The sequence below is a fragment of the Camelus ferus genome, chromosome 12 (assembly GCF_009834535.1).
Source record: "Camelus ferus isolate YT-003-E chromosome 12, BCGSAC_Cfer_1.0, whole genome shotgun sequence".
Taxonomy (NCBI): Eukaryota; Metazoa; Chordata; class Mammalia; order Artiodactyla; family Camelidae; genus Camelus; species Camelus ferus.
In genome coordinates this window covers 17,519,160-17,533,302 of record NC_045707.1, presented here as the reverse complement: position 1 = coordinate 17,533,302, position 14,143 = coordinate 17,519,160, and the positions used below count along the sequence as shown (strand labels likewise).

At 50.8% G+C, this 14,143-nt stretch overlaps 1 protein-coding gene and 1 long non-coding RNA gene across 3 annotated transcripts; both read left to right on the top strand.

The window, feature by feature from the left end:
• Positions 1-2,527: 2,527 nt before the first annotated feature.
• Positions 2,528-13,928, top strand: LOC116667595. Its single transcript, XR_004324491.1, has 3 exons — positions 2,528-2,999; positions 4,385-4,388; positions 13,899-13,928. It is a non-coding gene; the product is annotated as an uncharacterized LOC116667595 (long non-coding RNA).
• KRT3 (keratin 3) lies at positions 5,158-11,239 on the top strand. Of its 2 annotated transcripts, XM_032492915.1 has the most exons (10): positions 5,158-5,575; positions 5,612-5,853; positions 6,871-7,091; positions 7,649-7,709; positions 8,075-8,170; positions 8,459-8,623; positions 9,031-9,156; positions 9,463-9,683; positions 10,032-10,066; positions 10,541-11,239. In XM_032492915.1, the coding sequence occupies exons 1-10, from the start codon at positions 5,248-5,250 to the stop codon at positions 10,855-10,857; spliced, it is 1,812 nt and encodes a 603-aa protein (XP_032348806.1). In that variant the 5' UTR covers positions 5,158-5,247; the 3' UTR covers positions 10,858-11,239. The 2 variants fall into 2 exon arrangements, with proteins under 2 accessions (XP_032348806.1, XP_032348805.1); XM_032492914.1 differs by having other exon boundaries at positions 5,158-5,853.
• Positions 13,929-14,143: the final 215 nt, after the last annotated feature.

Genomic DNA, 14,143 nt, shown 5'->3' with positions numbered 1-14,143 from the left:
CAGCGCCCTATGAGGCTCTGATTGTACACACTGCAACACAGTGACTCACTCTTTTCTCTAAGGAGAAGGTACTTAGGTTATTTAATTAAGCTTCAAATAATCCAGGTGTTGAAAGTGAGTGTAAGCAAGCTATGTTTTCTCAAAATATCTACTGGGTCCCCCAAGCCTGGAGGGCTGGGCTCAACTATCAAGGATTTCAACTCACGGATTGCTTCCTCCTCTTCCATCATTTGCACCCCTAGTGACTCTCCAATCAGAATTGACACTCTAGTCCTGCTAATGCACTCCCAATCCCTATTTTGCTTCCTATCCCCTAGTGGACAATGTCTTCTCTGCAATCTGGCTTCAGAATAAGAATAGATTAAGCACTTTCTCCCCCCAACTCCTTCCACCACCTGCTGGGAAGGTCCCAGATCTAGGTTCAGCTGATGACAACAATGGTTGTGACTTTGCTTTTCAAAGATTTCTCTCCAAGTAAATTCCCTCTAAAAGAATGACAAGTGTGGCTGAGGATCTGTGGGCTTTGGCAGTGGCTGGGCTCTGCCCCAGTGTGGGGCAGAAATGTATCTTGCTTTACTATGTGTTTAACAATTCTTAGAGACGAGGGTGGAGGGTGGGAGTGCAAGGGTATAGCTCATGGTAGAGTGCATGCCTAGCAGGGTCCTAGGTTCAATTCCCAGTACCTCCATCAAATAAATAAACCTAATTACCCCCACCCCCCAACAACAACAAAATCCCAGAGACCCACTGCCCTGGACTTCAGGCCCCACAAGTGGCCATGCAGCAGCCTCATTCCGTCTGGCACAAAAGGCAGGCCCTCCATCCTGTTCTCACCCACTTCTCCAGCGTCTTCTCCTACAATTCCTTTCTGCTCTAGCCAGGCCCACCTCATCACTGCATCACTGCATGGATCCCCATCACTGCATGGATCAGCGCCCATACTTGCAAATATGAACACCCGTTCTGTCTGATGTAAACAGAAAATAATTGAGTAAACACATTGTTGCTCATGGCATCTCTGGGGGCTGTGCAGCTTGGAAGCACCCCCAGCCACCCCTGGGGGCTGCTCTGGTAGTGACCATGGCTGCTGTGATGTGATGCTTGGGGCGAAATGACAGAACTCCATCTCTACCCGTGGCGACCCCGCGTTACGCTCTCTAGAAAGATCGACTGTCGTCTCTGTGGCCATCTTACATCGTCTCCATCAGAATCCAGGTCTCACAAGGGTCTCTCTTATTGGAAGATTCTTGGTCATGGGCCTGGCTTCTCACTGCAAAGGAGTCTGGGAAGGTGTTTTCTGGATTTTACCCTAGAAACGTGGGGATCTCAATGTGGGAAATAACCAAAAGGAAGGAGAGGTGTTCAAAGATGTGGTGCCACCACAGATGACAGAAGCCTTCCCCGGTCTCCATGTCCTGAACCCAACTGTGCCTGTTTATGCTGAGCCTTTTAATTTTTTTTTTTAATTTTTGAATTTAAAGGAGGTGCTGCTGACTGAAACCAGGACCTTGTGCATGCTAAGCACACGCTCTACCACTGAGCTATACCCTCCCCTATGCTGAGCCTTGGCTGAAATGCCTTTTCTTCTAAATATCCAAATTCTGCTCTTCTTAAAAGTTTGGCTCATTCTTCACGAAGCCTCCACGTGTGATTCCCCTCTCTCATGGCTTTTCTAACTCGGCACTTAGTTTTACAAACTCTTGTACTGTTTGGCTTGTCTGCACCGTGAGCGCCTTGAAAACCATTCTCTCCACCACATAGCGACAGATTACATCCACGCAAGGTAAATACTCCTTATATTTGTTTGTGGATTTCTCTTCGTTGGGCCGGAAGCTGAGGCTTGCTTCTCCTCATCCCAAGTCGTGGAGCTGACAAGATTTCCCTCTATCCAGCACCCCGCTGCATTCACTTTCTCTGGGAGGCCTCAGTGGCTAATTTCTCAGTAGAATCATCACTTGATTGCATCCATTCTTTTGACAGATATGAAAGCTGAAATTCTCCATGTGATTTGTAAATAAAAATAGTGAAAAATAATAGTGAACACTGAACACTTACACTGTGCTGGGTGCTTTCTGGGCACGACCGTGACTCTCTGACAGAGGTATCTTTAATAACTTAATTTTGCAGATGAGGAAAGTGAGGCACAGAGAGGTTAAAGAACTCCCTCATGGACATGCAGTGACAAAGCTGAGATGTAAAAGCTGGGTCTGTTTGGCTCCAAAGTGCACAAACTTAAATACCAGGAGAAAAAAATATGACCTAATTTCTGGGATATGTTTCTTGAAACACTTGACAGAGATTTCACTCATCCAGCTATGCTTCTGTGAGAACCAGAGGAGCAGAGATGACTGACCATCTTCAATGGTTAATGAGGCTGAAACCCAGAGTATTTAAACAGACTTGGTGATAGGGAGTTAGTCACGGGGAGGGGCTGGTCCGGCTCTGGGTTTGGTTCATTCTTTAAACTCTGGTTCCTCTGAGGGAGAAAAGCTGAGGAAGGTGTCTGTGTATAGCCAGCCTCTGGGCCTTGGGCTAAGTTCACATGCCAATAATCTCTGGGTAGCAGTTGTGGAAGATCAGAGGTATTAGTCAGACGTGCTAGAGAGGGGATCCCAGTACTGGTCAGTGGCTGATTTTGTGACCTCAAATGCCCAGTCAGCTTCAAGTTGATTCTGTGATTGATTGACGCTTTTTTTTTTTTTAATGGAGATACTGGGGATGGAACCCAGGACCTTGCAAATGCTTAGCATGTGCTCTAACACTGATCTATACCCCACCCCTCAACTGATTGATTCTTGACTGATTCTTTTTTTTTTTAAATTGAAGTATAGTCAGTTTACAATGTTGTGTCAATTTCTGGTGTACAGCACAATGCTTCAGTCATACAGGAACATACATATATTCATTTTCATATTCTTTTTTGTTGTAGGTTACTACAAGATATTGGATATAGTTCCCTGTGCCATACAGTATGAACTCGTTGCTTATCTATATTATATGTAGTAGTTAGTATCTGCTAATCCCAAACTCCAAATTTATCCCTTCTTATCCCATTTCCCCCCGATAAGCATAAGTTTGTTTTCTATGTCTGTGAATCTGTTTCTGTTTTGTAAATAAATTCGTGTCGTTTTTTTTTTTTAAGATTCCACATATGCATATCACATGGTATTTTTCTTTCTCTTTCTGGCTTACTTCACTTAGAACGACAATCTCCAGGTCCATCCATGTTGTAGCAAATGATATTATTTTATTCTTTTTTTATGGCTCAGTAGCATTCCATTGTATATATATATACTACAACTTTTTATCCAGTCATCTGTCGATGGACATTTAGATTGCTCCCATGGATTCTTGAATGATTCTTGATACTGTGATCCTACATTTTTTCCATTGGAGAGGAGATGACACTCACTTTGCATGGATATTTTCTTAAATCTGAACACAAAGTTTGAGAGGTCTGGATTCCTTATGTTGAGATAACCTCATGACCTTGACTACCTTATGTCACAGGATTTGAATTAGATTTTGCCTAGTTTTATTTGGTTGTCATCCAATAGAAAGACTAAATTCATTCATTAATTTATTAATTGATTGATTGATCAATTCGTGCCTTCAGTCTTTACGGGCATCTATTATTGGCAAAGGCTGTGCTAAGGACCAAGGGATCCAGTATATTAACAAAACTGTAAACTTCTGGAAAGTTGATGGTTTTATTCTGGGGAAGGGACTGTGATGTGGCAGAGCTTCGGGGTAACAACTAGGGGAGGGGGCACAATGTGAGAACCAGGGCACTGAACAGAATTTCACTTCCTCCGTGCTGGGTCATCCCCAGCCTTGTCCAGTGAGCACCGAAGAATCCACTGTCCTTCCCTCCTGTTCCCCTACTCTGAGGAGGTCACACAGGCCACGCCCTTGGCAGGGGCTACTGTGCATCAGACAGAAAGAGAAAGCCTTGTCCTGGAGAGGTAAGTGACTGACTCGGCGGCTCCAGAGCAGCGCAGAAAGGCTTTCTTCTTGGACAAGCCAAGCCCAGTCCCTAAGCCTCTGAAAAAACTTCAGACTGGCAGATTCTCAGGCTTTCAGAGTTAGACACGTGCAGCAGTGCGGCCGGCCCTACCACGTCTGCCTCCTGAGGCTGAGGGGTGGGGGTGGGGGTGGGGTGGTGTCTGGAAATCGAGGCCACAGACCCCCCTGGGGAGCATGCATTCTCCTCCAACAGAGGATGGTCCCACAGGCACCCTCCCCCACCGTGTCTTGTTCACAACCGAGTCTCCAGTGCCTCCTACACACTCCAGGCCTGGCCTGAGTGAGGTGACCTGCAAATATTCACTGCACTGGAGGTAGAATTGGCGTTTGGATTTGCAGCACCCTAGGCTGAAACCAGAGAGGTGCCAAAAATGGGCGGAACAAGGAAGGAAGCTGGAGAGATGTCTCAAAGTTGAGAATAGTGTGTAATTTCTCTGGGAATTTTAAAAAACAAACAAATCATTTGGTGTGTTGAACTTTGCCATTGTCTCATTAAAGCTCAGAGTGTTCGCTCCTCTTTTCTCAGAACATAGTCATGAACCTGAGTACTTGCAGCCTCCTGAACTCCACCTGGGGAGAGAGGGAGGATGCCAGCAGGCAGCTGTGTGATGGTTCGGGGCTTTGTTTCCAGGAAAGGAGAAAGAGGGGTCATCACCTTATCCTTGCACCCAGCACAGAGCTGGGCACACAGTGGGCGCTCAGTGGCCAAGTGTGGGCTTTTGGAGTGAAATGTACCACCCCTCCTACTGAGATACTTCCCTGAGTCCATCACTCTGACAACCAGAACCCCCTCTCCCCCCACCTTCCCCTCTATCCTTTCTAGAGCCGAGCCCAGCTCTGACGGGGCTGGGGACAGCTGACCTGTGGACAGGTGCGCATGCTTCCTGGATCCTGGCAGACAAAGCTAGGAGGTGGCCGTGCCCAACGCGGGGCCATGCCAGGCACCACCCCTGCCAGGTAAGCCTGCCACCTTAGCACTTTTACTATTTCAGATTATTTTTAAGGTGTGTTTAGTAGCTTGGAATAAACTTATTGCCTTGAAGGCAAACCCAACCCATGACTACTTGAGATTAATTATCTCTCCTTTGTTTAAGCCCAGCAGCCTCCTATGTGTATATAAAGGGATTTATTCTGCACAGGTCTTCAGTTCGCCTCTCTCTTCCTCTGGCTCTCAGGGCCCTGCTTAACTCTTGCATTTTCCCTTCGCCAAGCTCTCTCACCATGAATAGACAAGTCAGCAAGACATCTGGCGGCGGGAGCCAGGGCTTCTCTGGCCGCTCCGCCGTGGTCTCCGGCAGCAGCAGGCTGAGCTGTGTGGCCCGCACGGCGGGAGCCGGAGGAGGGGCCTTTGGGTTCCGGAGCGGAGCCGGCGGCTTTGGCAGTCGCAGCCTCTACAACCTGGGTGGCAGCAAGAGCATCTCCATCAGTGTGGCTGGTGGATCCCGGGCTGGTGGCTTTGGGGGAGGGCGCAGCAGCTGTGTCAGTGGCTTTGGAGGTGGCTACGGAGGTGGATTTGGTGGTGGCTTTGGTGGTGGCAGAGGACTGGGAGGTGGCTTTGGAGGGGCTGGTGGCTTTGGAGGAGTAGGTGGCTTTGGAGGGGCTGGTGGCTTTGGAGGAGCAGGTGGTTTTGGTGGGCCTGGTGGTTTTGGTGGGCCTGGTGGCTTTGGCCCTGGTGGATTCCCTGGGGGAATCCAGGAAGTGACTGTCAACCAGAGCCTCCTGCAGCCCCTCAATGTGGAGATCGACCCCCAGATTGGGCAAGTAAAGGCCCAGGAGCGGGAGCAGATCAAGACCCTCAACAACAAGTTCGCCTCCTTCATCGACAAGGTGAGGGAACTTGACTTGTGCCTCCCATTTCTAGGCAGGGGCCTTTGAGATTTAGATGTGCAAGATCACTCTTGAGTGGGCCAGCCTGGAGGGGCAGGGGTTAGGCAGCATTCTGGGGTCTGTGAAGATGCTCAGGGCTGACGAGCTTGTCCACCTGGCTATGTGAGTGGGAAAGACAGCGGTTTCCTATTTGGACCTGGACACTCTCAAGTTCCGCTTTTCTGATGCTCTGCTCAAGTTTCCCACCTGCTGCCTCACTGAGCCTGTGCAGGCAGCGCTGGCAGCACAGGGCGAGGGCCGTAACCTCTGGCAGGGAAGGGTCTGACCTAGATCTAGGGGCTTTTCAAACACAAGCTGCCCTCTGGGGCTTTCCAAAAAGCATGTTCTCTCTATGTCGCCGTGCCCATCAAAAGAGGTGGGCACCCTAGAGAAGAGATTAAAGAGGGTCAGGGGACTGCAGAGGAGCTGGCAACTCTATCTGTATCCCTAGTCAACCTCGTCAGCAAGGGAAGGGTGCTTGTGAGCTCCAGACCAGGATAGCTCACACCAGCAGCCTCTCCCGTTGTGACAATGACAGCATTTCAACAGTATCAGTTCCCAGTGATTCCCATCCTTTGAGGGGCTGGAGTGTCAGGGGTGCCTTAGATGGAAACGATGCCTTGAGGTTTAAGCACCTTTCTGCAGCAAGTACTGTATTTTTGGAAGTTGGGGTAGAGTCATGAAATCCCCAGAAACACCAAGGGGTCACCTTTACAATTCCTCTGCTTTCAGGCAGGGGTGATTTCCAATTTCCCCGTCCATTTCTCCTTCTTCTGTAACTTTCCAAGCCATGCTGCATCTTTAGTGGTCTGCCTGATGTGACTGTCTAACCGTACCCTCTCCAGCTACAGTAGAAGCTTTCTAGGTCTTTGTGCCGGAGGATGGGGAGAGACTGACACCCAGTCCGGCCTGAGTCAAGGCCCCTCCGCACCTCCACTTCAAGTGTTACCTGATGTTGCTTCCCTCAACGCATTGCAGGTGCGGTTCCTGGAGCAACAGAACAAGGTCCTGGAAACCAAATGGAGCCTGCTCCAGCAGCAGGGCACAAATTCCATCACAGGCACCAACAACCTTGACCCCATTTTTGAGAACTATATCAACTCTCAGCGGAACTACCTGGACAGCATCCTGGCAGAGAGAGGCCGCCTGGACTCAGAGCTGAGGAACATGCAGGACCTGGTGGAGGACTTCAAGAAGAAGTGAGTGACAGGGGCATGGGTAGAAAAATGCCGTGGGCTACCCTGTCTGGGAGTCCCAGCCCTCACTGCCTTCCTCCTGCCCACTGGGCAGTGCTGTCACTGAGTCTGCTTTCCTCTCTTTATCTTCATGGAGGACGGCTTCATTCATTGGATTTCCCCTTCCCCTTCCTTCCTGAAGCATAGTCCTTTACAAATACAATTGTAAGTTTAGAGTTGAAGAAGCACTTCCTCAGAGCCAGGCTGGGGAATGTCCAGGTTCTGGGATCTGAAGGATGCTGGGACAACTCAACGTGTCGTGACTGAGCATCTCAGTTTGCCCAGGACTGAGGGGTTTCCTAGGACTCGGGATTTTTAGTACTAAAACTGGACCATGTGCCTGAATATATGGGAATGGTCAGTCTTCTTAACTAACAGGAAGATGGTGAAAGGATGAGTTCATCTAAGAGGGATAGGAGAGGGACAGAAGATGGATGAGAAGCAGTTTCAGAGTTTCAAAGAACAGTGGTGTTTACGACTACCTCATGCCCCAAACTCAGCGGTTTCTTTTTAACATACAGATATGAGGATGAAATCAACAAGCGTACGGCTGCTGAGAATGATTTTGTGACCCTGAAGAAGGTAAGGGCTGTGTGTGAGGTTCCCTGGGGCTTGCCGGCACAGACTTCCATCTGGGTTGGGGTAATCTTCTTATTGCACTGTCATGGTGCTGCCAAGTTCAGGTACTTGGAGCAAAAAAACTGAAGCCAGGCGCATTTAAGTCTGGAGAGATCTCTAAGGGAGCCAGATCATTCATTACTAGTTTTGGAGTAGGACTGAACTTCTACCATCCCAGTGAGACGTGAATCATTCCTTTACATGGAGACTCGCCTCGGAAAAGGACTGAGCCATCGCAGCCCTGGTCCTCCTGACTCTTTGTTGCTGCGGTTGCAGTGTGTTATTTGTTATTTGGGGGAATAAGGCCTTTATGCTTTTGTCTTTCTCAGGACGTGGATGCTGCCTACATGAACAAGGTGGAGCTTCAGGCCAAGGTGGATGCCTTAATGGACGAGATCAATTTCTTGACGACCCTCTATGATATGGTGAGGATGTTTCCTGCTAAGAAGGGGAGAGAGGGAGGGTGAGATGTTTTTAGAGTGGATATGTAGATCCCAGGAAGACTGAGCCGAGAGAGAAGGCCCCTTGTCGGGGTTCTACAGGAGGAACTACAAACATGGGGTTCTCTGAGGGGCTGGGAAGAGGGACAAGGTGAGGCAGACGCACATTCAGAGCCAAATCAGTGCATGGGTCTGTTGATCAGGAGCCTCTCTGGGCCTCTGTGTGCTTGTTGCCGAGGGCCTGAGAATGAACAGTCCCCTCTGTGTTGGCAGGAACTGTCCCAGATGCAGAGCCACGTCAGTGACACGTCCGTGGTCCTGTCCATGGACAACAACCGCTCCCTGGACCTGGACAGCATCATCGCCGAGGTCAAGGCCCAGTATGAGGAGATCGCCAACCGCAGCCGGGCCGAGGCCGAGGCCTGGTACCAGACCAAGGTGGGAGTTAGCCACCTCTCAGAGGACCCACTGAGGGTCTTGGGGAGGCTGTGGCCCATGGGACGGCTGGGTGGTGGCCATTGGGTGGATCCCTCTTGGTTGTCCTTTCTGGAGACATCTAGAAACATCTGCAGCATCAGTTGCAGAAAGTGCTGTCCCCTGGGGGAGGTGGCTCCACTGTCCCCTGCCAGACCACATGGGACCAACTCCAGCTTGCTCAGAGACTAGAAGGGAGAGAATCTTCTGCCACCACAACCCTGCTGCCTCAGAGGTGTCCCTGCAGAAACATCACTTGATGTCATTTAAACAAGTGCTTGCTAAGTACCTCGAGGCAGGGTAGATGTTAGGGACAGAGAAACAAGTCAGGCAAAGCTGCATTAACATCGCACCCTCCTTCTATTCTCCAGTTGGGTGAGCTGCAGACCACGGCTGGCAGGCATGGGGATGATCTGAAGAACACCAAGAGTGAGATCTCGGAGCTCAACAGGCTGATCCAGCGGCTGCGGGCAGAGATTGAGAACATCAAGAAGCAGGTGGGCTGACCAGGGATGCTGGTGCTTAGGCTGATTGTGAGGGGTAGGGGCTAGGATTTCAGAACTCCTGGTCTGGAGGGGACTTTTGGGTCCTCTCAGGTAGCATTGGCCTCCAAGGAGTTCAAAGACCAAGCTAGTCTAGATGGCTGGTAATCCCCAGGGGAAATATCTCCCTGGATGAAGACAGAGGTGCTAGGAGGAGGTAAGGTTGCCTGACTTGCTTTGGGATAATCTATTCGAAGACCCAGAGACCCTGGGACCCTTCCACTGAGCTCACCCCTCCTCTCCCACCTCCCTCTGCTCCAGAATGCTAAACTGCAGTCCGCCATTGCCGAAGCTGAGCAGCGTGGGGAGCTGGCCCTCAAGGATGCCAATGCCAAACTCCAAGAGCTGCAGGCTGCCCTACAGCAGGCCAAGGATGACCTGGCCCGGCTGCTGCGTGACTACCAGGAGCTGATGAACGTCAAGCTGGCCCTGGACGTGGAGATCGCCACCTACCGCAAGCTGCTGGAGGGCGAGGAGTGCCGGTGAGCCTCCGCGTCCATCTCCCCACCTTCCCTGATCCAAGTCACATGCTGAGGGCCAGATAAGTGACCAAGTGAATGGAGCAGAGGCCTGCTGTATGAAAGGGGCCCCCGCCTTGCACGGGCCTTGCTGGGAAGCACTTGCCTTGGCCAGTTCTTTCCCTCCATGGGCGGCCAAAGCGCACATGGAACCTGTGTGCACAGGAGCTCTGTTCCGGCCAGTGGAAGGGTAGAGAGAGGGTACTGATTTGCCAGGCCAGAGAATCCTACTTTGGTTGCTATATGTCACCGTCATCAATGGGCTTGTTGGAAATTTGCTTTGTGATGGAGCTATCCTTCTCTCTCACACAGGATGTCTGGAGAGTGCCAGAGTGCTGTCAGCATCTGTAAGTAGCCAAAGCAACCATGACCGTGAGAACTGAGTCTGAAATATCTGTCCTAACACAGGGTGAAAGCAACCAATTAAAAAAATTTTCTGTAGAGGTTGGAGGGGGTTTTCTGGGGTTGGAAAGGGCAGTAGACATGCTTTTGTAATTGTTCTGGGTTCAGGGCACTGTTAATAGGTCTATATGGTGGATGGAGAATATTGAATAGGGAGCCTGTTAATCAGAAGAGAAATCCTGATAATCTCCTAGGGGGTCATCAAGTGTTGACCGTACGTAGAAGGAACCATTGGAAAATTCATAATGACTTAACACTGTGGGGGGGGGAACACCTTATGACGTCAGAGCGTATCACAATGATCATCAGGTGCAAAGTTGCCTTGATCGCCTTCCAATCGTCCTGGGCCCGGGGATCGTTAACTACAACACAGGGAGGTGGGCGCGGGTGCTGACGCTGCGCTGTTCTCTCCTCCGCAGCCGTGGTCACCGGCAGCAGCACGGCGGCGGCCTCGGCGGGGGGTTACGGAGGCGGTTACGGCGGTGGCCTCAGCTTGGGAGGCGGCGCAGGCAGCGGTTTCGGCCGGGCTGGTGGCAGCGGATTTGGCGGCGGCAGCGGCAGCGGCCTTGGCGGCGGCAGCGGCGGCTTCGGCGGCGGCAGCGGCTTCGGCGGCGGCAGCGGCTTTGGCTCTGGCTCCGGGGTTCGCGGAGGGGTCAGTGGTGGAGGCTTCAGCTCTGGCAGCACCCGTGGAGGCAGCGTCACGATCTCCCAGCGCTCGCAGCTCAGCTCCAGATAAATACCGCGCATGGGCAAGGCAGCCACGCCGGCATCTCGCATCCACATCCGCATCCGCTTCTCCGCTCCGACATCAGCGACACCCTCAGCACCTTTCTCCATCCCCGCTCCAGCCCCCTCCAGGCCCGCTCTTTGGGGCTAGAAGACCGTGGCCTCTCGCTTCTCCATCAGGATCCCCGGCCAAAATCAGCCACGAGAATTTCAGGCTCTCGCTCTGGCTCCAGCCTGTTCCCTGTGATTGTCCATGTGTGGCCACAGCTACCACCTTCTGCTGCTCTTGGGGTCCCCTCCCTGGGTGGAATGGTCACCACTGTTCTGATGTACATAACACACAGGCCCCTCTGCCCATCTGTTCTGTTGCCAATAAAGTGCATTGTGTTTCACATCAGGCCTCTGAGTCTCTCTGGAGCCTTTCTCCCCACTAGACTGCCTTCCTCTGTCCTGTCCCACGTGGGCTGTGCGGCCCACAGGAAAACTGAGGGCTAGTCCTCTAAACTGAGGCGGTTACTCTCTACTGTCCATTGTATGGGGTCTAAGTGGGCAAGCAAGCTCTGGTTGTTCATTTATTCCGTGAGCACTGGGGGGAGGGCGGGGGGCACACTCCAGGAGCCGGGGTGGGGGCAGTTCTTAGTGGGGAAAGCGGGACCACGCAGACATCCCTTTCCTTGATTTTTCTTATTTGGGGGAAACTCAGAGGGGCCCTTGAGGTGCCGAGGGGTTGGGGACAGAGGATTTCTTGCCCTGGTGCTGGTCCCCACTCCTGCTGACATCTTGAAAGCTCTTCCCTCATCAAGGTTTTCCTGGGAAAGTGTGAACTGACGGAACCCTAGAGCTGCAGGGATTTCTCAATAGTCACCTGTCTCAAAGTCTGACCCACAAGCCCCGGTCTGCTAGGGAACTCTGCAAAAAGGGGTTCCGTGTTCATTGAATCTTCCCTCTGTGGAGAACATATTAGAGGTTCTGAGAAGCCTTGTAGGAAAGATTACCTGTTAGCTATCTGTATGTAACCTAACATTTTCCACAGAGGCTCCTTGTTTCTGGTCAACAATTATTTTTTTTGAGGGGGGGAGGTAATTAGGTTTGTTTGTTTATTTACTTTTAAACAGAGGTACTGGGGATTGAACCCAGGACCTTATGCATGCTAAGCCAGCGCTCTGCCACTGAGCTGTACCTTCCTGGCCTCCCCATATCGGCAATGATTAACATCCTTCAGGAAACATCCTGCTCCTGAGCACTGTCTGCATGCAGTCTGGGCCCCTGGGTGTGTGTGGCAGCCATGGAAGCTCCCAGCATCTGCCCTGCACCAGGACGCCCAAGTGTTATTTGACCTTGGGAGTGCTGTCCAGAAGGTCATGGCTGGAAGGGACTCAGGCACAGGAAGCCAAGAACTTCATCTGCCAATGAGAAGACTGAGCTCAGAGAGGTGGAGTGGCCTGCCTAGGGCTGTAGAGCATCTGAGGGTCTGAGCCAGGAGCACATCTGAGGATCCCAGGCCTGGAGCTCCTCCGCTCACCCACACTGTCCCTGAGGCTGCAGCCACGCCCTCCAGGCATGGCGGGCTGCCTGCGTACCCAGGAAACACAGACATGATGGAGAAGGGTTGGCCAGGCCAGGCCAGGCCAGGGAGGCAGTATTTTCATCTTAGGCCAAAGCTGAATTTATTTCAGAGAAGGGAAATGACAGTTAAATAAACAAAGAAAACCAGCTACTGGGGCTTGAAGAGATTTGTATGGAAACCCCACATCCAGGCTTGGTCGAGCAATACTGTGGTGGTCCTACTCTGATCTCCCAGGAAGGCTCTTTGAAGGAGGTGGGACTTAGCAGTTGTTGCTTCATTTTGGGGGCAGGAAGGTACCTTTCCTGGTTGGTACCCCACTGTGAAAAAGGAAGAGAGACAGGTGAGGAGGCTCAGTGCCTGCCCCAGCTCAGAGGGCTGGCCATCTGGGAATGTGTCAGGCCAGTAACGAGATAGATGCTTCACCCCGGATGAAATCATTAATAATGAATTCTTTCCTTCCTTCATTCAATCTTTGTTCATTAAGTGTTTACTCTCCTGCGCTGGGCTAAATGTTGGAGATGCACTGGTGAGTGAATATTATTTCTCGTGTTCATAGAAAGCCCAACACCAATGAAGAAGTAAACAGACAAACAAATAACTTAAAGTTGTGATAAGAATATGAAGAGAAGAAACTGGGGGCTGAGCTGGAGAAACCACAGGACCTGTGAATGGATGAGATCTGGAGGTAAAGGAGAGGGGAGTTTCAACCAAGGTGCCCGGTTTTCTAGCCTGAGCTATTGGGGGGCTGGTGATGCCACCTACTGAGGTGGGGGGTGGGGGGTGAGGGGTGGGATGGGTCTGAGGAGGAACTTCGGGAGCTCTGCTTTAGATGATTTTGAGTTACTCACAAGACAGCCGAGGGGAGCTATCCATGCTACACTTGGAGTTGTGAGTGTGGATTCAGAGGGAGGTCTGTCAGGGCTGGGGACTCACATTTGGACAGCGTCAGCATAAGGTCAGTTAGGGTGGTTTCTAAGCCATGGGAGCTGATGAGAGGGGGCCCAGAAGGGCTCCCAGGAAGCCCGGCATTCAGAATCAGGGAGGGGAAGGCAGCGAGCCAGGCTACAGAGCCTGGTCCAGGTTTTCCAAAATCTCTCCACCACGGGCCCTGAACAGACTCAGTCTTCTTTGGGATACTGTCCAGGGGTCTCAAGGCTCATATTCAGACAGTGGATGCTTGCGTTTGCTGCTACTCCCCGGCCTCTGGCTTATACCTGAAGATCTTTGTTTGTGGGGGAGACCACCACCTCACCCCACCCCACTACCTACAGGCAGGGGGGGATCCATACAGATCCTTTAAAAAATATATATTATTGAAGTATAATTGGTTTACAATGCTGTGTTAATTTCTGGCGTACAGCATACTGATTCAGTTATACATATATATTCCTTTTCATATTCTTTTTCATTATAGGCTATTACAAGATATTGTATATAGTTCCTTGTGCTATACAGTAGGAACTTGCTGTTTATTTTATACGTAGTAGTTAGTTTCTGCAAATCCTGAACTCCCAGTTTATCCCCCTCACCCCACTTTCCCCTCTGATAACCAGTTTGTTTTCTATGTTTGTGAGTCTATTTCAGTTTCGTAAATAAGTTCATTTGTCTCATTTTTTAGATCCCACATATAAGTGATATCATATGGTATTTGTATTTCTCTGTCTGACTTACTTCACTTAGTATGACAATCTCCAGGTCCATCTATTTTGCTGCAAATGGCATTATTTTA